The sequence below is a fragment of the Cryptomeria japonica genome, chromosome 4, assembly GCF_030272615.1.
Source record: "Cryptomeria japonica chromosome 4, Sugi_1.0, whole genome shotgun sequence".
Classification (NCBI taxonomy): Eukaryota; Viridiplantae; Streptophyta; class Pinopsida; order Cupressales; family Cupressaceae; genus Cryptomeria; species Cryptomeria japonica.
This window is the reverse complement of record NC_081408.1, coordinates 715,810,133-715,832,714: the sequence shown is the minus strand read 5'-3', so window position 1 is coordinate 715,832,714 and position 22,582 is coordinate 715,810,133. Positions and strand designations below refer to the sequence as shown.

Sequence of the window (22,582 nt, the reverse complement as noted above, 5' to 3'; positions counted from 1 at the left end):
TAATGGTGCCATTTCTAAATTGATGATGGATCTCATCCCAACGGGCAAGCAAAGGAGCACGCTGATTCTGAAAATTGGATCTATTAGCTGTCTTCCACTTTTTAAGTTGGTCCTTGACGAAGTGAAGTTGCTTATGAATTTTGAACATGGCAGTACCATGTGAAGGGCAGCCATCCGACCACCATAAAGGAATGAGATGCATAAGATCTGCCTTTTGAAACCAGAAGTTCTCAAATTTGAAGGGTCTATGAAATGAGCCAGAAATAATGCCGCCTTCAAGAAGGAGAGGAGAGTGGTCAGAGACAGGACCATCAAGAACTTGGAGAGCCAAGCTCCATTTTATGAAGGCCCCTTCAGAGACAAGAAATCTGTCAAGCTTAACCTTTCTAGTATAAGGTTCAATTCTCTTGTTGGTCCAGGTGAACTTAGACCCCGAATTAGACATGTCAACAAGGTTTAGATCATGAGTTTGAGCAATTATGAAACGATGTCCTGGATCAAGATAAGGGGTGCCACCTTCTTGGTCAAGAAGAGATAATTTAGCATTGAAGCCTCCTGCAACCACCCAATCACAATTTGCCCAAGAAAGATGCATTTGATGAACACAAGACCATTGGTATTTCAACCCTTCCAAGGATAGAGCACCATTAAAGTTGGTGATTAAGATCTGCTCAACAGTTTTATTATTTCTAAACAACGAGACCAAGAGATTTTTTCCAGCAACATGACCCACTGCAGACCAAGAAATAGAGTTCCACATAGTAGCTACTCCCCCCAGAAGCACCACAAGAGGCAATATGATGCAGAGTGCACAACTGAAAGTGTGCAAACAGACTCAAAATGTCTCTAGGGCTCCAAAGGGTGACTCAAAGGACTTAGCCAACCCTACCCACACACAATATTGGTTTAAGAGGACTCACCCTCACCTACCTATAGACCTGCACAAGGCCAAACCCCAAACCCTATGGGTTACTCAACTTAGACCCAAAAGTTGCTTCTGGGACTCACTCCCCTATTGAGGCTCAAATAGGAAAAATGACTCAAATGATTCCTCTGATCAGGAACAGAACTTGGCACACTTCATTTGACCCTAGACAACTAAGTTTCAACCATTGGTTTGACTCTCCAAACCCTCAAACACCAAATGCACAATTTGACCTACTAGGCTACTAGGTCTCTCAAACTGAAAACAGATGATTCAAGGAAACTTTCCCAATGGACCTGGCACTGTTTTAATTGTTTTGAGACCTCCTACTGGTGGCCTAACATCCCCCAAAAGGGCAGAGCCCCACAGCACTCCTGCAACCCCCAATCGCTACAAGTCTCACAGGCCTAATTGGCCAAATTTGGCTTGGAACACTTGCCAATCGTTGAAGTTGGGTGCATACTGAAAGGGCAGTGGTTTTGGAAGGTCTATCCACCTTTTAGGAACCTCAATCAATGCCTTGGACCAGGTTTTGGGCAGTCACCCATGCACAATATCATTAAACCCTCTTGACTGGCTAAATACATACAAATATTTAGCCTAGGGCATGACCAAACTTCCCTTGGCCTTCACTTTCAGACCCAGAGCTTTTGGAGTCTTATAATACACCATTTGAACTTGCAAATTCCAGAAAACCAAAGAATTTCACCGTGGGATTTGCAAGTTATGGGTCATTTTGGGTTAAAACCCTCCAAACCCTATGTTCACGGGCTGTCTTCAGTAAAACAGCGATAACTTTCACCAAACAGCTCCAAATTGGGTCAAACAAAAGCCAAATGTTAGGTGATTCACCCCTTCACCCTGTCATGCCCATGGATCCGTACAAACAATCCATACAATTGCTGTCTAAACCATTTTGCTCTGAAAATCTGTCTTTTATTGCAGAAAACTGGTCATGAATTATTACAAAAACCTCTAACCTCTTGGATTTCGAATTGGGAGCCTTAAATAGGCTTCCCCAACCACATTTAACTGATCCCAATCAGTTGGAGACGTTGGACATGTCATCCAACCGAAATTTGCAAATGTTGTCATAGTTGCTATGCAACTTTTTTTTTTGCAATTGTTTGCACTTTTGCAACTTTGTGAGCATTTTGCCATGTTTGCACTTGATGGCCAACTTGGGACCTCTCAACCCATGGATCTGGGCATGAGATGATAGAAATGGACATCCTACCAAATGCCAAAATCAAAAACATGAAAATTGTCAAAATGGCCTAGGCTTGCCTAGACTAGATCCTAGTGGACTAAGGGACTTCTAGGCTTATAAAATGGCCTTAGAATGCCTTGACCACACATATTGGATCATGAGACATGGATGGTGGACCTCCATCCTTATTACAATGCCAAAACAAGAAAATGCAAATCCGGTGCCCTGCACCACAATAGCAATATGATCAACACCTTTTCCGATTCTATTGTAAGAATGGGCCATGGCATCTAGAGTCATCTTAGTTTCTTGAAGGAGAAGAAAATCAGTCTTAGAGTTCTCCACAAGTCTTCGAACAACATATTGGTGGGATCTATTGTTAAGTCCCCTTATGTTCCAAGTTCTGATAATCATCAATTACCTAGAGATAAGGAGTCAAGTGTTTTCACCGTTGCCTCATTTACCATCTTCTCACCTTGAGAGGCCATCAGATCCTTGTTGGACTTTCTACCAGTTCTAGGGGAGAAGTTGCTTTTGGGACTTTTTTCAATTTGACTAATTCCCAGCTGAGGCTTTTCATGATTCTTTTCAGGAATCCCCATGCTGACATCTTTTAAACAAGATTCATCAAGATTTTGCATGACGAAGGCCAATGGCAGCTTAGGAGGCGAAGAAGAGGGGCCACTTGAGAATGTCTCAAGGGAGATTGAAACAGGAGTAGGAAGGGTATCATTGAGGAGATAAACAGGCAGACTAGATTCTACCACATCCATGCTTTGCTCTTCCTCAAGCTCAGGTAGGGAGTTAAAAATTTCATATTTGTTTGAAGACTTGAGGATAGGAGGTCCAGAGCCTTCTTTCTTGCTTGGGTTTCTTTTTTTTCCTGTCTTACAAATCCATCATTTTTGGCTGCCCCAGGCATAGGAACCTTTACTGCAACCTGGTTAGCAAAGGTTTTCATCTTATGATGAGAGTGAGTCTTCAAATTGGGGTTTTCTGGTTTAACATTTTGCAAGGATGGGCAAAACCTAGCAAGGTGACCATGTTGGTGACATGCCCTGCAGCTGAACGAAAGGGCCTCATAGTCTAGTTGTTGAATCCATGAGTTGTTGATTCATTTCCACACAGATGTGAGCATACACGACAAAATTACCTTCTAGAGAATCATGAGAAACTCCAATATATTGACCAATGGAGTTGTCAATGAGAGCAAAAATTGTTTCACACCAAAACTCCATAGGGAGGGTATACATTCGGATCCACACTAGCATTGCAGTGGGTTCAACTTGGGGATCAAAATTGACCTTCCAAGGTTGAATAAAGAGGCAAGCAGGGTCGTGATGCCTTTTCTCAAACTCAAAGGCCTTAGCCTGATCTGCAAGAGAGGAAAAACTAACAATAAAATAGCCATTGCCAATAAACCAAAGAGAGTACTCACCAAATTGCTCCCAGTTGTTTCGAATCCAAGAGTGGAGGAAGGGGATAGATGGGCGAATGCCAGAAAACTTGGAAATGAGATCATGATTCGTCTTGTAGGCAATGGAGTCTTCAAGCATGCCAGACTCAATCACGACTTTTGGTCTAGCCTCCACCTAAGGAAGACATCCATTAACTTTACTCTGCGGAACATGAGGGTTAGCATTCAAGGGCAAAGTGCAAGAAGCCGAAAAGCTAGGAATCTTAGCAGAAGAGTGGCTGGATTCAGAGAAGAGAGCAGCGAAAGAGGCAGACGCATAGACGGGAACAACAAGTGGAGACTCCGATGGAGTCTCCATGGCGGCGAGGGCACTCTAGCAGCAGGTCAAACATTGCTTACAGAGCGAGATCCTCTTACAAGTCAATTCTCAAATCCTCAAAAGTTAGATCACAATGTCTTTTTCATTTCCTGTCTAATGCAAAATTTTCAACATTGATAACCATAGGATAAGAAAGGATCACCAGCGAGGAGCTCTTTCACTTTCAACCAAAATTAACTTAAAAGCTTACAAAAATACAGAAATAAATAAAAAATTACTTACCTGCACTTGAAATTCTTTGAATTTGTGCTTCAAATTGACCTAAAAATCCTTCTAATCATCTCAAAACGATGCAAGAGTGCCCTGTGCAAGATGTGAGGGGCGTCATTAGATTTATAGGGCAAAATATTGTGTTTTTTCAACTTTTTTGGTGTGTTCCGTGTTATTGGCATTTATGCCAGGTTTTTCCCTTGTACTCATGGAGTCTGCCAATGATGGATAAGGGTGTACGTATCTTTGTGTGGGTGTACATGTGTGTTTGTGTATACATACATACATGCATATGTGTATGTGTGTGTGTGTGTGAATTTTAAACAAATATTAACTATATGTTAACCGCATATGCAATGGAAAGAAGAACAACAAATATATAATTGAGCTGACCAAGTATGAACTGAAATGAAGTATTAAAAGGCAAAAAGGAAGAGTATGACTATGCATTGAGTAATATGTATACAATACACACACACATATATAACAAAATTTAAGTTCACTTGTGCAATAAGGAAGAGTATGACTATGCATTGAGTAATATGTATACAATGATATATGCTATTGTACAAGGGAAACTGAGAACAAAAATTAGGGATTTATCAAAGACAGAGATAATAAATATATAGAAGTATGTGAAAGAAATTGCTTATATATCTGTAAAAATATATCTATAAATATTGAAGAAAAGATCTAGATGTATTCATGTACTCAATTGTGCACAAAAGATTTAGAATACCTCAATTATATGTGCTAAACTATATCATATAAGTTTTTACTTGCACAAGAGGAAAGAACCTAAGAGTCCACCATGACTAGGAAAATTGCGTATAAAAGCATAAACACACCAATTCGAGAGAGAATTTTATAAACTAGATATGAGAATAGATATAAATAACAGTAAATTCAAAGCATAAGGGAGAATAATCAGTTTTGGTTAATATAACAAATTTCCAAATTCAAATTAAACAAAAGCATTTGAGCATCTTAACCAAGTCAATTCAATACTGATAATAGGTTAGAAGACATGTTTAACACCATTTATCATGTCGTAATTTTATGCCAATTATTATTCAATATAAACATATTTATCATTCCAAGTGATCCACAAGGTTATTTAATCATTAGAACATTATTCTCTTCCTAATACATTCTTTACAATATTTTGAAGACATTCTTGGGAGGAAAATAAGGAAGTTAAATAGATGGTTTAGGCAGGTACCATGTCTTCATGATAAGCTAACAGAACGATTGATTGCAAATCAAAATCAATATATAATTTGTAACAGGCAAAGGAAATGCACACAATCAACTGTATCATAGGCAATTACCATTTATGTTCAATTTTGGATTCAAACAAAGAGTAGACATGGTTACACGCTGAGAGTGAAACACAAAGAATCAGTTATTGTGTTCATGCCTCTCCCATTGCCAATGTCCGCATATGTAAAACTCCTTCCTCCACTATACCTTTCCATGGTTGCACCTGCTGAATGTCTCTGTACACATAATGGTACAGACGGATTAGTCATCCAATAATACCAAATAATAAACAAATCAATTAATGCTTAAATTAACATTAAATAAGATATCATTTTCATTTATTCAAATTTATTTAAACAATTAAAATAAAAATTATTTATTATTAATATTATATGTTTGGTGCAGTGAATAAATTGGGCAATATGACAGTCATAATGAAAGTTTCTACAAATGTCTCAACAAGTTAAATGAGGGTCTGGAAGATGTTTCCAGGATTACCACGCCTTCAAAACCAGGTGCAGAACTTGTTTCGATGAATTGTAACTGTTATTTGCAGTCTAGCCTGTCTAGGATAGATAAACATTTAGTGCAGCTATGTCTAAGGAATATATGGACTAATTATATTCATGTATACATCTGTAGTTATGTTGTGCTTGTGTCTTAGTACTATTGTTCTATATTTCTTTTGTCAGTCACGCCTGTGATTGAAACATAATCTCTATTATATGCTATATTCTTTGTAGAGACTATTTTCACTCAGCAATTTATTTGTATCACCATATTTGTTTCCGAGGCATCTAGATTGCAAAGCTGTTCCTGCATTTTATATTATATCTAAATTCCATAGGAATTCCTAACTATTCATATTATTCTTACTCGTTGAGTGAAAATTCTATATCGGTATACACACACACACACTATATTCCAAAGCATCTTGTCATATTTGGCTGTTAAGTAGTGCTTTCGTTGTGTATTTTTGGATAATTGATCTATCTAGTCATTGGCAGGTGAGATGGGGCCAGACTTTACTCCCAAGATGCCCGTGAAATCTCTTTCATCTGAGCAAATAGTTCGTATTCATCAGTTGTTTCGCCAAGCCAAATTTGATGATCCTAGTGGTGATGTGCGTTTGTGTGCCTTTTTTACATAACATGGATTGATCATTAACTTTGCATCATTTTTGCTGAGGTGTTCATGAACTGATGTTTGTCATTTTTTTCACTATTTATAGTGTCTTAGTCCTGCAGGGGAATACAATCTTCGTCTAGGGATCATAAAAGAACTGCATCCAGACATGGTTGCAACATATGAGGGAAGGTGAATATCTCTGATAAAAGGCTTAATATTTTTTAAATTATTGGCCTCTGCAATTGCAAAACCAATAAATTAATATCTGGTGAAATTCTGAGGGCATCCTTTGGACTTTGTTCTATATTCTACATTTGTCATATCTAGCACTTTTGCACGTTGACTGAGATTATGGTTACAGATGGGTTAATTGCATGCCATGCAAAATATAAATATTTAGATACTTACCAATAAATTTATTTTTAGTTCTGCATATATGTTTCAAGGTCCCTAGAAATTTGCGGACTGTGACTATTTAGTTCTTATTTCCAGCCCACAAGTATTTGAAGGTCATCCATTTATTGTGGAGGCAGGAATCAGTCTTGGTGGCAAAGATGTGAAGCAGGTGACATTTCCATCATTAAACAGTACGTTCTTTGGTTGAAGTTGCTATTACTTCATAAACTTCATTCCATTAGATTGAGATTCTTATGGTTAAACACTTATATGCATATTTTAGGTATTTTGACTTTTATGTTGACAGCTGTACCAAGGAATCATAGACAAATATATCTTGTTTATGGAGCTTCATTGTCCTATGCCTTTCATCTTTCATTCTTATAAAGTCTCTAGCTACCCATGGTTTGACAGTCCTGCACGCTATAAAGTGAACATTTGTGGTTATCTACATAAGTGGATTTTGTGAGAAATTGACATTCCTGTTTTGTTTAGTTCTACTTGGTTGTTTTCAACAATGATAAATGGCATGTTCCATAATTACCAAATCCAGTTCATTCTGGAATTTTTGGATTAGTTGGGTTTGTTTGATTTGGTCTGGACTTTTAAATTATTAGAATAATATTGGCATATTTTATTATTTAATGGTTAATAATGTATTTTTTAGGTAGATTAGATTCTTTCTTTCTTTTTGGTTGGTAATCCCTTTTGACTGGAGCTACGAACCAATGGGGCCACAAAATGGGACCTGTTGACGTGGATGAAATCGCATTGCTGCAAACTCCATACGGCCAACGCAGAATAGAATAGCCGACTGATTATCCTACTCTCTCTTGAGATAAGGAAGTCTCTAATGCTGTTTTCTAAGTTTGATCAAAGGAGACTACCTCAAGGTTTCTTTTGTCAGGTCTTGACTGCGGGATCTCTCAGTGGCTTGATGTGTTTATGCTGGAAACACAAGGGGACTTACGATTTGTAACAAGCTAGTCTGCTGTGATTCTCGAATTACGCAATAAAGAGAAAAAGGAAAGGTTTAGGAGATCTAAAACTAACAACACGGGTATGCGGGTAGACAGATTCAACATAACCAATTCCTGCTTGGCCAGAATGGCTCACAACCTTGCAGGAACGGTGCAATCTTCAAAGGAACTTGGAAGATTTTCAGATTGGAGACGCACGGCTAAGCACCCAATTCTGGCGCAGCTCGGACGGACACCTGCAATTGAACTAAGCACAATCGAAGGCTCAAGTTAACCACACAAAAGGATATACAATCAGCATATCCTCAGTGGTATGAGCCCGAATCTATCAAATACCTGCACACCCAAAACATAAAGATCTATCTAAAATGCTGAAAGAAACCATGCAAACAGGATGAAAACAAGACAATAAACACCAAATCAATGTTTATATATTGATCTCATCTGCCTATTACAACAATTTCTGTAGCATCTCTATGCTACTGCTAAGATCTAACCTATTCCAACTCTAAAATCTAACTATCTAACAATCTCTCAATCTCTAACAATCTAACCCTTTACAAAAGAAAGGCCTCTGCCTTTTATAGGTATTACAATTTTGAACTGAAGGCCAGGATGGACTGCATCCAAGGGCCCTGATTTGTCTTCCAGAAGCTGACAGCTTTGACCCATGCTGAATTAATTCTCAGTTATCCAACTAGCAACTATCTCCACTACCTGCCACTATTTGGCTTTAATTCAAGCCTATCCAATTTTCTTGCTGGTTGGGAATAGTTATCCACAAAAATATCTTGCATGGGACCCATAGGCAGTTTACAATAAAGCAATTTTAGCTTTAAAACTGAATTTCTGGACTTAAATCCAACTGTGTGCCTTCTGAGAATGCATAAACTTGCAGCATTCAGAGTGTTCTTTTGCCTTTTGCCTCCAATTCTGCCAGTGGACTTCATCTTTGTTCAACGACACGGTTCTCAATGCTCGGTTGTTCTTGCGCTCCTGCATCTTTTCTTTTCCAATCTTCAGCGCCTGGCCTTGAATTGCGATCCTTCCTCGATTTGCGTTTCAGGTCTTTCTCCTGGTTCTTCGATGACGTCCTGCGATCAATCAATTTCACTTCATTAAATTAATTTGAAAAATTAAATAATTTAATTTAACAAACATTAAATTTAATTACGACGTCTGGCTTGAGAAGCTCTTTGCGGGATGTATCTTGAAAATGCTTCTCTTTCTCTTCGATTGTGAAATCTGATCCTTGGTCTTTTACTTTTGCGTGATTTTACCTTTCGAGTGTTGGACGCTTTAAAATGGGTTTATGGCGCGATTCTGGAGGTTTGGAGAACTTCTGCAAATTTTAAAATCATAACACTCATGCTTTTCTGGTAAATTTCGGAGCTGGAGGGCACCTTTTGAAATTTGCAAAAAACTTCGGACCTTTTGGCGTTCTTTGCAAATTTGGAGCATTCATACTATTTGCAAGTTTTCAAAACCTTTCACTTTTGGCTCATGGGTCCGATTTTGAGGACTTAAGGCGAATTTCGGACCTTGCCATCCTTTTGCAAAATAAGTGAACTTCGGACCTAAACATGTTTACAAAATCGGAGTTTGAAGGCGTTTTACAAATTTCCGAGTTTTAAAATTTCGGGGCTGGGGTCCGAAAATGGGTGTCTGTTGACGTGTATTTGATACACAATCATACACAGAATAAAATACCGATAGGCATCTTATCCTCTCTTGAGAAAATAGTCTCTAACTGCTGAAGATCTGCAAAAAGGATCAGTTAGATGGACTCCAAGGTTCTTTTAGTGGGGTCTCCACGTGTGGACAAGCTTTTTAGTGGTATGATGTGATTTGCTGTTTCCTTCAAGGCGTCTTACGGATTCAATGGCTCGAAGATTTTACTAATCTAAAAGGAACTTTCAAAAAATGGAAAAAGGGACAGGGTTTAAGTAAGTCTAATCTAGTCTAATCCTATGAACGACTTAGCATGAATGAGATTTGGCAAGACTCAACCAACTTCAATTTTGCCATAAGATAACAACTCAACTGAAATTAGTGCGATCTTCTAAGGTAATAATGGTGTTCAATGCATCAAAGACCAAGGACACTACCACGAAGGTACATATCCTTGATGCGAAAATGCTTGAAGGTTAAGGACTCAAAGTGTTTTCCAGTCGACCACGCAAGGCGTTCCTACAATCAGCAAGAAGCTAGTGGTTTGGATTGCGAATCCTACCAAATATCAAATCTCACACTTAGTCTTTCAAATTAACAAACTACTTTGATTGAGCGTGATTCAAGTACATCCAACAACCATGAAGATAACTCAAGAAACTTGCAACAAAACACCATAACTTCAATATTTTATTGATTTCCAAGTCATCATATACAACAATTGCTTGAACTTCTCTCTTCAAGACTCAATCTTGCTACAAAATAAAATTGCTTACAACTCTAATCTCTCTATTTCACTCTTATCTGACTATTCGACTATTAACTATTCTATTATTAAATGAAATGGAAAATGGGGGTATAAATAGCATCCCCAGTTACAATGAAAGGTCCAGATTGAAAGTAAATCAATGGACAAGATCATGACACCTAAACCCTAATTAGGGTTTGTTACAAATGACCTCCTTTTTACTGAACAACATTAAATACATAGCCAAATATTAAATTTGGCACAAAAATCTAGGAGGTATCAACCAATGAGAAATAAGATGTCATGTCATCTGTAACAACCTTTCATCTAGAATCTTATTCCCTTTCCAACTCTCTTTCTTAGCATATGCAATGAATTTTGTCACGATTCCTTCGATTTCTGTGCTTGGAATCTCGGGAAGATTCTTGATACTCTCTTCTAAGTGGATAACCTGATCAAATGCATCTAGAAGAGCTGCGTCCCAAGTAGGTTCAAGTTCCTTTGTTCTATCAATCAGGAGCATGGTGGCATACATCTGATCATACTGCTCATCTGTAACATCTGCGTCCTTGCGAAAGATGATCGTGATTCTATCCTCAAATTCTTGTAAATCCACATCTGTCTCGACCTCGATCCTTCTGCCAAGAATGGTACGAAGTACCTCAAATACTCTGTCCTGGATCGGATTGATCACCTCCTCAACTTGATCACATCTAACACTGATGTCCTCAAAGAGGACACTCTTTATATGGAGTAAGGTTGACCACTGAAACAATCTGTGAGAATCACCCTCTAAGATCCTCTCCTGCGCTAAAATTCTCCTGGATGTGTGTCTTATAACTTTCAAGACAGGGATGACAACGTCCTTGGTATGGGCAAATGCAACTACTGTTGCCATCAATCTGTGAATAATCTCAAGAACTTGGATAGCCTGATGGGTGATCTTCGACATCCTTGTAACAAACTCAATGGCCACCGTGTGAGATCTATCCATCCAACCACATGTACGCTGGACCAGGTTCCTGAATCTTTCTGCTTCATTGATTGATTGAAGGGACAATGCCTGCAATGGTGATCTAACTGGATCCTGACGTCCCAAAGGTTCATTGATGTGACTGAAATATGTCCTCCATGCACCGACCTCTGTCTCAAGCTTTCTATTCTTTTCTACTTCTTCTCTAAGCTTGTCCTTCAATGCCTCAAATGTGTCGGTGGCATCATCTAAAGTCTGCTCTGCTGTGGATGGTCCCAACTCAATAGTCTGTATATGATAGTCTTCTGCTAGGATCTCACCCTCATATTTGTCTGCTGCTGGTGTAGCTATCTGCAGTTTTCTAGATCCAGTCTCATCTCGAATCATCTTGGACATCTTCGTAGCCTTCTTCTTCTCTGTTGTCATATGTGAACGCCCAACAAGGCTCTCTAAATCAATTGCACTGTCCTCGTCCTCAATTACGATCACCTTAGTCAATCTTTCCTTCAACCAATCTGGGATATTTGATCTTGTCTCTTGAACTTGAATTTCTTTGTGTACTATTTCTTCTTGTCTGGGAGGAGATGTTACTTCATTATCATTATCTAAATCATAGTCTTGGAGAGATCCATCGGATGAAACATGCTGTGCCTGTCCTTCCTCCTGTCTATCATTCTGTACCATCGATTCCATGGACTCTTCCACTCGAACTGTTCTATCTTCTGGTCTGGAAGAAGTACCTGGTGTTTGATCTTTGCCGGCACTTTGCTTTCTCTTGGAAGGCTCTTTCTTTTCTGATCTTTCTTTTCTCTTCGATCCTCTCGAATGGAGATTGCCCTCAGTGGCACATCGAAGGTTACCTTCACCTGAATTCCTAGGATTAGGATTGCCTTCACTAACACTGGCTCCACCTTCGGCTGGTTTCTCTTCCAAAGTAAAAGACATAGCTATGCCTTGTTCTCTTAACTTCTGATGCTGAACGTCTACCCATCTGCGAGTACAAGACAAGACTGGTGCCATTAAATCATCGAAATCCACGGCCTCGGGCTCATTCCAATTCAAACTTATTGTTTTGCTTTCTCTATCATATGAAGATTGGATGTGCCTGCCGTTGTCCTGAGCTTGGTCGGCCACTCTGTAAATCTTACATTTCCTGATGAAATCCAAAGGCAATCTAGAATGTATCTTTCGTTTCACTTCGAGATCATCTAGGAGATTCATCATAAAATCTTCAATTTGGTACTCATGTCTAAATCTTCTACCGACCGTCTCCTCTAAATGTCCATGTGGATCAAAACTATTCCTCCAAGCAAAAGATGAAAAAGGATACAAGGCTAACTCCTTCTCTGCGTCATCCATGGCTAAGACATTGGGACATACCTCAACTGAATTACCCAAAATAATAGGTACCTGAACTCCATTCTGATGTCTGTGTCTGAATGCCTTCACATATGCTGCCAACTGCCTCGTTACTTCAAGTAACACAATTCTGTCTGTCGGGTACCTCGGCAACATGTATGGAGGTAAAGGACATCCATACACTCTAATGTAAGTGAACTTGGGAAACTGAATGAACCAAGCACCGTACCTCTTGATGAATTCCTGGGCATCCTGAGATAATCTGTTGTGAATCCCTCCTTGCAACGTCCTGGTGATGTTCATCGTGAAAGTATCGTTGATTAACTTGTAGTTCTTCCCTGGTGGATGATGCAAGTAGGTATAGGATTCACAAACTCTGACCTCGCCGGGTCCTCTTCCAATCACTCCTCTGTGAGGTAGTCCTGCGTACTCAACGCTCCTGATTAAGGCATAGATGACGTATGAACTCATGTGGAAGGACTTAGTAGCCCTGAGTCTTCTCAACTGTACGTCCAAGCAATGGCTAATTATCCTAGCCCAATGTATTGTACCCTTTCCTTGAACAATCACCTGGATGAAATAAAACATCCATTTCTCAAAATAGAAGGCATGAGGTGCTCCTGTAACTCTGTTGAGCATGGTAATCAAATCTCTGTACTCCTCTTGGAAATCAATCCTGTGTGGTGTGTTCGGTACTTTGCTCAGACGGGGACGACTCTTAAGTAGCCAGTTCTTGTTGATTATGCTTAGGCAAGCATCTGGATCATCATCGTACACTGATCTGGCTCCTTCAATGCTCTTGTATATCATGTCCCTGTGCTCTGGAAGATGGAAAGCTTCACTTATGGCTTCCTCTGAAAGGTACGCCAAAGTGTTTCCCTCATTGGACACAATTGTCCTGGACTGTGGATTGTAATGACGGGCACACTCGATCATCAACTCGTGGCACTGAATGGCTGGAGGAAAACCGGCCGCCTTGATGATGCCACTCTCTATTATTCTCCGGGCGACAGGTGATGGCTTGCCGATGTAAGGGACCTCTCGGAACTTCTTTGTGCTAAAGTTCCCCAAGTTTGTATCTCCAACGTTGCTCCACTTGGACACGATCTTGGTCTCCACTTCTTCGGTCTTCTGATCTTCTTTCATGAGAGCCGAGCGACTGGTGGATGCTCCCGCCTTTGGGGTCGCCATACCTACACAACATTTCATTATAAGAAATAGATTTTGCAATAAATAACGTAAATAAGAGAGATAAATTTTAGGAAACCTCATGATAAGTCTCTAGAGTTATCATTTCCTAAAATAAACGATTGAGCCAAGAGATTCAAAATTCAAAATTTCAAAATTTCAAAATATGACGATGAATGAATAAAGCAATAACAATTAAATCGGCATACCTTGATAGAGAGCTAACTCTAGAATGCAAAAACAAAATTTGCCTAGGCAAAATTTGAGGTATAAGATAATCTTCAATATGATCTCCTCAAAATTGACTTCGCCACCTCTGGAGAGAATGTGATCTTCAATTATCGCCTTGGACGCGGTCTCAAATGGATCTTCAAGTTCGCACAAATAAATCTCCAAGTCCTTAGCAAATTCCCCTTTGGCGTGGTCTTAGATGGATCTTCAAATTCGCCTTTGGTGTGATCTTCAAATTCTCGCCACCTTTTGATTGCTTACGCCACCTTGGATGGAATTCGCACCTCTTCAAACACACTTCGCACTCCACACAAGATGATACTAGCGCCACCTTTGGTTTTGAAATCGCACCACCTTTTGATTGCTAAGCGCGCCACCCTTGGATGAATGAAACTCGCACTATATTCGCCTCTTCTCAATTCGCATGAAGGAAGGTAAAATAATGATGTAGAAAATGATAATTCCACCCCCCTTATATAGCGCTTGCAATCGATTTATCCCTTAGGCCGACTTGATAAAATATAACAATTTCAAACGATTTTTAAATGATTTGCAATGACATAACAAGGCCGACTTCCATATATGAGCGCTCCAATTCGATTTTTTTTATTAATTAATTAATTAACTATTAATGCCTTGCGTTTTTTTTTTTTTGAGAATTTCGATTTTAAATAAAGGCAAAAAATAATTAATAAGAGATAACGCCATATTAAATGCCAAATAGAAATGAATTTTCAATTTTTTAAATTGGTTTAGCATTTAAAGCAAATTCGAATTGTTTTAATTTGGCGCCAAAAATATGAAAATAAAGGGAACGTACCTCATCGCTCTGGTCCCTTGGAGAGGGACAGGAGCGATCCATGATTTTGGTCTAGATTCTTGCGTTTTCAACGTTCAACTCCTTCACTTCCATGTCCCAAATCGATCATCTGGTGGTCCTTCGAACTTGAATTGTAAGGCGAACAACACCTATACTCGTGTCCTTTGCGCTTATTCCATTGGCTTTTATTATGTGTTTGGATGTATTAAAGGGACCATCGCCCTTGTCCCTTGGAGAGGGACAGGAGTGATCCATTATTTCTCCTTGATCTTGGCGACTTTTAAATTTCGATCCCCTTTGCAATGTCCTTCAAACGTCGTCCTTCGCACTTCCTAACCTCGCTTCGCCTTGATCTTTGAAGGAACGTGAGTGTTTTGATAGTATCGCCTTGGTCCTTGTCCAAAGGACAGGAGCGATCTTGATTTTTTCACGTTCAATATGCATTTTTGACCTTCGATCTTTCATTGTGATGTTTTCCAAACGCCGTCCCTTGTCTCGCTTAACCTCGCCTTGTTTCGATTTTGGAGGAATATGAGCGCCTTTGATAGGATCGCCCTGGTCCTTGTCCAAAGGACAGGAGCGATATGAGCTTTTACCTTGATTAGCAATGTTTGGACGTTTAAAATCCTTGCGAATTATATTCAAACGATGCCCTGGACCATGCATAACCTTGTGAATCTTTAACTTAGCACGCACTTGAAGCAAAACGAAGGATCCAAAGCAAATCGCCCTGGTCCCTTGGAGAGGGACAGGAGCGATCTAGTCTCCATGTTCAAAATGATGATCATTTCACGTTCAAAAACTCTTGTATATCCTCTTTTATCACGGCATGGACCCCATAAAACATTGGAACGTCCTGTCGTTACGTAAATTTTGCATGAAATGACCAATGCATCCAATATCGCTCTGGTCCCTGGGAGAGGGACAGGAGCGATCTAGGTCTTAGAGTATAAATCTCTTCATTGTGATGACCTTTAAGTGCTTGCGCTCAATGAAGATGTCTTGAAATGTCCTTGCCACCCTTTGTCTTGACTTGGATCGGCCTTGAACCTTGGAGGAACGACCTTGGACTTGCGTAGAGAGTATTATCATCATCATCGCCCTGGTCCCTTGGAGAGGGACAGGAGCGATCCTTCCCTTGTGGCCACTATCTCACTTTGCCAGGTTCCAAGTTTATATTCAACGGACTCGTCCTTCTTCCCTCTATTCGTTCATGCCTTGACATCATTTGTAACTTTGCAAGAAAAGCAATTATATCAAAAATCGCTCTGGTCCCTTCCTGAGGGACAGGAGCGAACTAGGCATTTAACACTGGTATGGACGTCCAAAAAAATCTTCAATTTATATTCAACGCATTTATCTCATGTTCTCCTTCGTTTTTGAACGTAAACTTGCCTTGACCGTTGTCTGGATTTTGCAAAATGAAGGAAATCGCTCTGGTCCCTGGGAGAGGGACGAGAGCTACAAGGTACCTCGCCCTGGTCCCTTGGAGAGGGACAGGAGCGATTTAGTCAATATAGGTCATTCTCCTTCGTTTTTGCATCTCAAATTATATTCATTTGGCAAAGTATCTGCCTTTGGACGTCCTCAAATCATTAAGTTTTCAAAATCTTGCAAGGACAAGGCGAAATTTGATTTGTAGCTCCGGTCCTTCACTGAGGGACAGGAGCGATTTTCCTCCTGGAGGCATTTCTGTGCTCATGAAAATCTTCAATTTATATTCAATGGAAAGATCTCGTCGTTCTCCATCACTTCAAACGAAAAAATTGTCTGGACTCTGCAGGGACGATGAGATATTTGAAAATGAGCTCCCGTCCTTCACTGAGGGATAGGAGCGATTTTGCTCCTATAGGCGAAAATAACAAGATTTTTCACATTTTAACACTTCACGAGGCAAAAACAAATCAATTCCAATGCCCGGGATCAAAATTCAAAAAAGTCAAAATTTGGTCAAAATATTCAATCAGACAAAAATTCACATTGGCGATCAACACTTAGACAAATTTAAGCTCTGCATGAACATTCCAATTGAAAATTAGACCATTCTGGCGAATTTATTGCATTCAAAATTTGCATTCTAGAAAAGGAACTCAAAAGCTCTCAAAAAACGACTGGATTATGGCTTGAAAAGGCACAATTTAAAACCCTAAGGCTTGGCCCTAAATCCAGACAACCAACTAACTAACAAAACCCTAAAAACAAAAGCGAAAACAAGCAAAAAACAAGCAAAAAGAGGGGGGCCCCATTTGCGATGGGGCGATGTGTGAAATGGTCACAACAGTGTCCAAGGCAAACTTCGGATCTGGAGGAGCTTTGTAGGATTTCGCACCTTTATACCTTTTTTTCGATTTCGCCCCATGGTCCGAAAATGGACACTTAAACGATTTTCGGGGCTTGAAGCACTTTTGGTAAATTTCGGATCTAAAACGCGTTTTTTTTTTTTTGTGTTTCCTAAACTCGACGCACTTTCTATTTACCTCCGAGGGTCCGAAAATGAGGGCGCTTAAGTGGTTTTCGGACCTTGTAACATATTTCGCAAAATCGCGTTTTCACTTTTCGAACCTAAAAACGCGTTTGGAAATTTAGAAGAAACTTCGAATTTCGGCCCTAGGGTCCGAAATTGGTGCTTTAAGTGAAATTCGGACCTGAAGGCACGTTTGCAATATTTCACTTTTTCGGACCTCCTGCCAGTTTTATCAACTTTTTCACTTTTTGGCCCAGGGTCCGAAATTGGACAACTTAAGTGATTTTCGGACCTCTGGGGCATTTTCGCAACTTTTGAACTTTTTCACATTTTGGCCCCAGGGTCCGAAATTGGGCATTTTGGGCGATTTTAAACGTTTCCTCAAGAAGTGCGAGCTTGGGCACTTGGGCAAGTTTGCCCAGATCTCCCCGGAGGATCATTTAATGGAATATAACATTTAAGTATAAGTGACATTTCCATATGTCTTTCTCCTTTCTTAAACTTTAAGTTATATTCCATATATACTTTCAGGATGTTTGAGAGTGGTTTCGGCCCTCCAGGAGTTATATTGCAAATTCTAGTTTTTGGAGGTTTCCTCAGTTTTCAGAGTTAGCCAAATTTCAGGATCAGGGAATTCCAGACTTAGGCAAATTTCAGGATCAGGACAGAAAGGCACAAACTGGGGGTCCCTGTCCAAGACGGGGATGGGTGTGCGATTCGCACAACAGGACCCCATCCCGAGTACATTATCTTGAATGATGAGTTATTAACACCTCCGTATTTGATCTCTGAAATCATCTCACCTTATCACTCCATCCATGCCTTATCTCTCCATTCCTTATCACACCTTATTACTCCATGCATGCCTTATCTCTCCACTCCTTATCACTCCATTCAATCTATCCTTATCACTCCATACATCTCCTCTCCTTATGTCTACCCTCCTTATCTCTCCACACCATCTCTCCTTATGTCTCCCCTTGCTCATCTCTCCATGTGCTATCTCTTTGATCTTCTCGTACATCACTTGGTGACCATACCACTCCGATTACCAACCTGCTGGGCGCTACAACTGTCGTCCACAAGGCATGAGGCATTAACGCCTCATATGATGTCAGCATCCTCCTGTCGCCGAGACATTCGCTACCAACCACCATGGACGTCAAAGTCAACATGGTATCAACACCAAACAAGTCGGTCAATCACACAAACAACGCCCGAGTGCCTGTAGAGAAAGAGTCTCGAACTTGAGACTACCTGGTAACCAGGCTCGTGATGAAACCGTCACGCTGCAAGATGAACCCCTTTTTTAGATTCTTTCTAATTTTGCTTTCAGTAAAGGAAATTATGTAGAATCTCGAAGAAGCCAAATAGGTTTATGCACGGAATAATAATACTTCATATTTTCATTCAATACATATTACATATATAAGATTCTATTTCCTATATTATAGGAAACCTCCTATAACAACTCTACTAAATATATAAGTTGTTTTAACAACTCAAATCCCCACAAATGCTCTTAGATCTTTTCGTGAGTTGTATTAACAACTCACTATTATTTTCACGCACATTTACACTATAATATTAAGTTGTTTGTTACACATTATTAAACATGTGAACACTAATACATTTTCCAACATTCAGTTCTCAATGGTTTCTTTAGGAAACATCGCCAATGTAGTTGCCTATACGTACATTTCATTCTTTCAATGAAATCAAACAATTGCCATTGTAGCATGGTATTAGGGTGGGTCGATGAGATTTTTAGAATTTGGCTATTTTTTATTAAATATGTTTGTGAAAAATTTATACTTTATTGTATTTTATTTTATTTGGGTTTGAAAAATTAGGTTTTTCCCTCTGTAATTCGCATTTGAAGTTGTGTGAGGAAAAAATTGTGACTTCTCTTGCGTTTTGAAGGCTGTTTGTTTTCTTCTAGGTCGTTTTTTTTTTGTCAATAAAAAGCGTGTTTGTGATACCCACATTTTTGTTTTGCGACATCGCGTATTCCATTCTAAGATTTTTTGTGTGTTTGTTTTTTCGTGGGCGACGAAGGGTTTTTGCACTCGTGATATCAAGCTATGAGATTCGTTCCTTTTTGTTTTTGGTGTCGTATTTTTGTGTTCGTGTTCTGTGCATGTCACGGGCCTTCTAAACCTTTGCGTTTGTCTAAGAGTTGTGTCTTGTGCGTGGTGAGCCGTGGATTCTTCTACAAGTTTCGTGGTTTCTTCTAAAAAGGGTTTTATACTCATGATTTTTTCCTCTTTTTTGGGTTTCTAAGCCTAGGTATTTGTAGACTTTTCTACAGATGTGATTTTGCAAAAATCGCTCTTTTTGGTACTTTCTTAGTCATGACCTCAGGTTTCTAGGGTCTGTGTATCTACGGCTAGGGTTTTTGGGTCAATTTTTTTGCATTTTCTAGGCAAATTGTAGTTATTTTCTAAGCAGTGCCTCAAAATTTGTGTCATCTTCTGTCATGCCTCAATTTTTTTGCCTTGGAATTTTTGCTTCTATGTGCATTGGGATCTATGCCTTAGGTTTTGCGCAATTAGATTTTCACTAGTTTTTAGCCTCTTTTGTTTACCTCGTTTTAATGCCTCGAAAAGCATGAAAGGTGGCCTCTTTTACCAACATAATGTTGGAAGGTAGTCAGAAATTTAATGGCCGTAACTACAACACCTGGAAGTTGCGCATGATGACAATTTTTGAGTATGAATGCCTTGACCAGATTGTTCTAGGCAAGTCTTAATGTCCTACAATGGCGGGTTTAGATCAAGACAAATTTGATGAGCGGAATCGAGAAGCCGTGATGCTGATTAAATTGTCGGTCATCGATGATCAACTACCTTAGGTACCCTCAGGAAAATGGTTGTTGAAAAACAACTGCCAAAATTTGGCATCATTTGAAGAATCTACATGAAACATTCGACAAGAGCCGTACGTTTTTTCTCAAGAAAATGCTTTTCTCGATCATGATGGATGAAAAGATGTCTCTACAAGAGCATCTCACAAAAATCAAGGACATCCGTGATTAGTTGGAGGCGATTGATCGAAAGATGGAGGAAGGAGACATAGTAGTTACCAAACTCTTATGAGCACTTTATTGAGACACTCAACATTACCTCGACTAATGTTGACTTGAAGTTTCTAGATCTTTGCAATAAACTTCTGCAACAAGATCGTTGGAGACAACAGTTTGGTAGCGGTGCTAGTTCATCCTCCATAGAGAAGGCCTTCTAAGCTAAATCCTTTGCTAAGGACAAAGGGAAAAGTCAATCCTCTCAACAAAAAGGCCTAGGTCAATCCCAGGATAGCTCCAAGAAGAAAAACATTTAGTGCAACTATTGCCACAAGTATGGTCACATGAAGAAAGACTGTAGGCAACACCTGGCTTGTGAACAATAGAAGTAGGGAGGGTCTCAGTCAAAGGCTAATGTTGCAGAGCACACTATGTAGAAGGAATCTGCCTTTTACGCCTTTATGGCTAAAAGACTTGTGGATCATGTTAAGTCTTATGCCTGGTACATTGATTCAAGTGCTTCTCGACACTTCACTCATTGAAGGGATTGGTTCATAGAATACACGTCTTTCACCAATTTAGTGATATTTGGAGGAGGGGAAGAGTATATTGTTGTCGGCAAGGGCAACGTCCAAATTCAATCTAGTGGGAGGAATTTAATTTTCCTCAATGTATACTCTGTTCTAGGGATGGAATTTGTAATGTCTCCACTTCTCTAGTTGCTATTCAGATGCAAAGATTTGTCTGTCATCCATCTCTGCAGGCAAATTCACGGTGTAAGGGGATGATTGGTTAGCCAAAGGGGACCAATACTTAGTCAAATTTTGTTTTGGTGAACCATTTATAATAAAACTTTATAATATTATGTTATAAAGTTAACTTTTTCTAAATTTAGAAAAAGTTAATAAAAAGTAACTTTATCTTAGAATAAGTAACTTTATATTAAAAAGTTATATGGCACATTTCCCTAGGTAATATATTCTTTTAAAAAGGTGGTCAATTAGGTGGGCGTAGCATTATGAGGGGAAAAGATTCCATTGGAATCTTTAAAAGATGCCAAGAAAGGGTTCGAATTAGGGCAAAGGCATAAAGGAGATTTGTACGTGCATTTTTGCTCACTGTGTTTTATGATTTTTGGGGAAAACTTCTTCTTTGCAGGTCTACAACGTACATTGCAGGTTTCTGGTGTGGAATTGGAGACGAAGACCTCCATTTCTGGGTGGAAGGACGAAAAACCTTTCACATTCTATCAATTTGGAGTGCTTGGAATTCATTTATTTGGCCAAAAAGGGACATAATCAGAGGTTTATTGACAGCTACAACATTGTTTCAATCTGATATTCAGATCTGGGCAGAATTCAGAAGTGTTGCACTGAAATTTGAGCCATTTTGGAGCCAGTTGTACCATCCCAGCTAGGTCGTACCATTGCATCTCACCTAGGGTTACAAAAAAATATAATAAAGGGATTGCAGCTGGTCTTTTTGTACAAAAATTATTATCAGCAGTAGGAATTGGCAAATAAATCATTTCTTCAGGTTTATCTCAGCATTGGAGAGAGATTTGAGCAAATCAATGGGGAAACTTGACCAATTTCAGTGAAGTCTCCTTGGGCCTTGAGGGAATCAGCATCAGACTTATCTATTGTTGCAAGAATTGTTTTTGATAATTACTGGTAGAGCAAATAAACCTCATTGGAGGCCTGGATTTGCTCTAGACATCATTATTTTGCAAAATATCAATAAAAACCTTCATTCCAAGCTAGGCGTGGGACTTCCTGGTAGGCTATTTGTCCTTCTTGGTAGACAATCTTCAAAGATTTGTTTTTATATTTTGCTGTTATTAAATTCATAATTCAAGAATTATATTTCATTCATTTATTGTCTTGTAAAAAAAAACACAAAAAAATAAGAAAAACTTAAAAAAAACCAAAACAGACCCGACAAAATCCCATTGCTGGTCAAAGACAAAAATTGGAATCAAATCAGAAGTTTGGTAAAGATTTCAGTTTGGAATCTTTCAGAACTCAACCTTCTCTCTGTCAGTTAGGTTATGAGACACTCTCCTTGGTTGGATGTTGTATTCAGTTCACACAAATGCAGTATTGTTGATCGGGAGACTCGCACTCAGGTGTTGTGGGTATTGAGGATCATGGTCTTTATAGACTTGTTGATACTGGTGATTCTCAGGAGCATGTAAT

The 22,582-nt window shown here is 39.3% G+C and overlaps 1 protein-coding gene across 1 annotated transcript in view; it reads left to right on the top strand.

Moving 5' to 3' along the window:
• The window catches only part of LOC131032135 (DNA topoisomerase 6 subunit B), a 140,432-nt gene that overhangs the window by 55,481 nt on the left and 62,369 nt on the right, over nt 1-22,582 (top strand). The window contains exons 12-14 of the mRNA XM_057963064.2: nt 6,412-6,527; nt 6,636-6,721; nt 7,025-7,097. Coding sequence (XP_057819047.1) covers nt 6,412-6,527; nt 6,636-6,721; nt 7,025-7,097 — 275 coding nt within the window. The remainder of the gene's footprint in view (nt 1-6,411; nt 6,528-6,635; nt 6,722-7,024; nt 7,098-22,582) is intronic.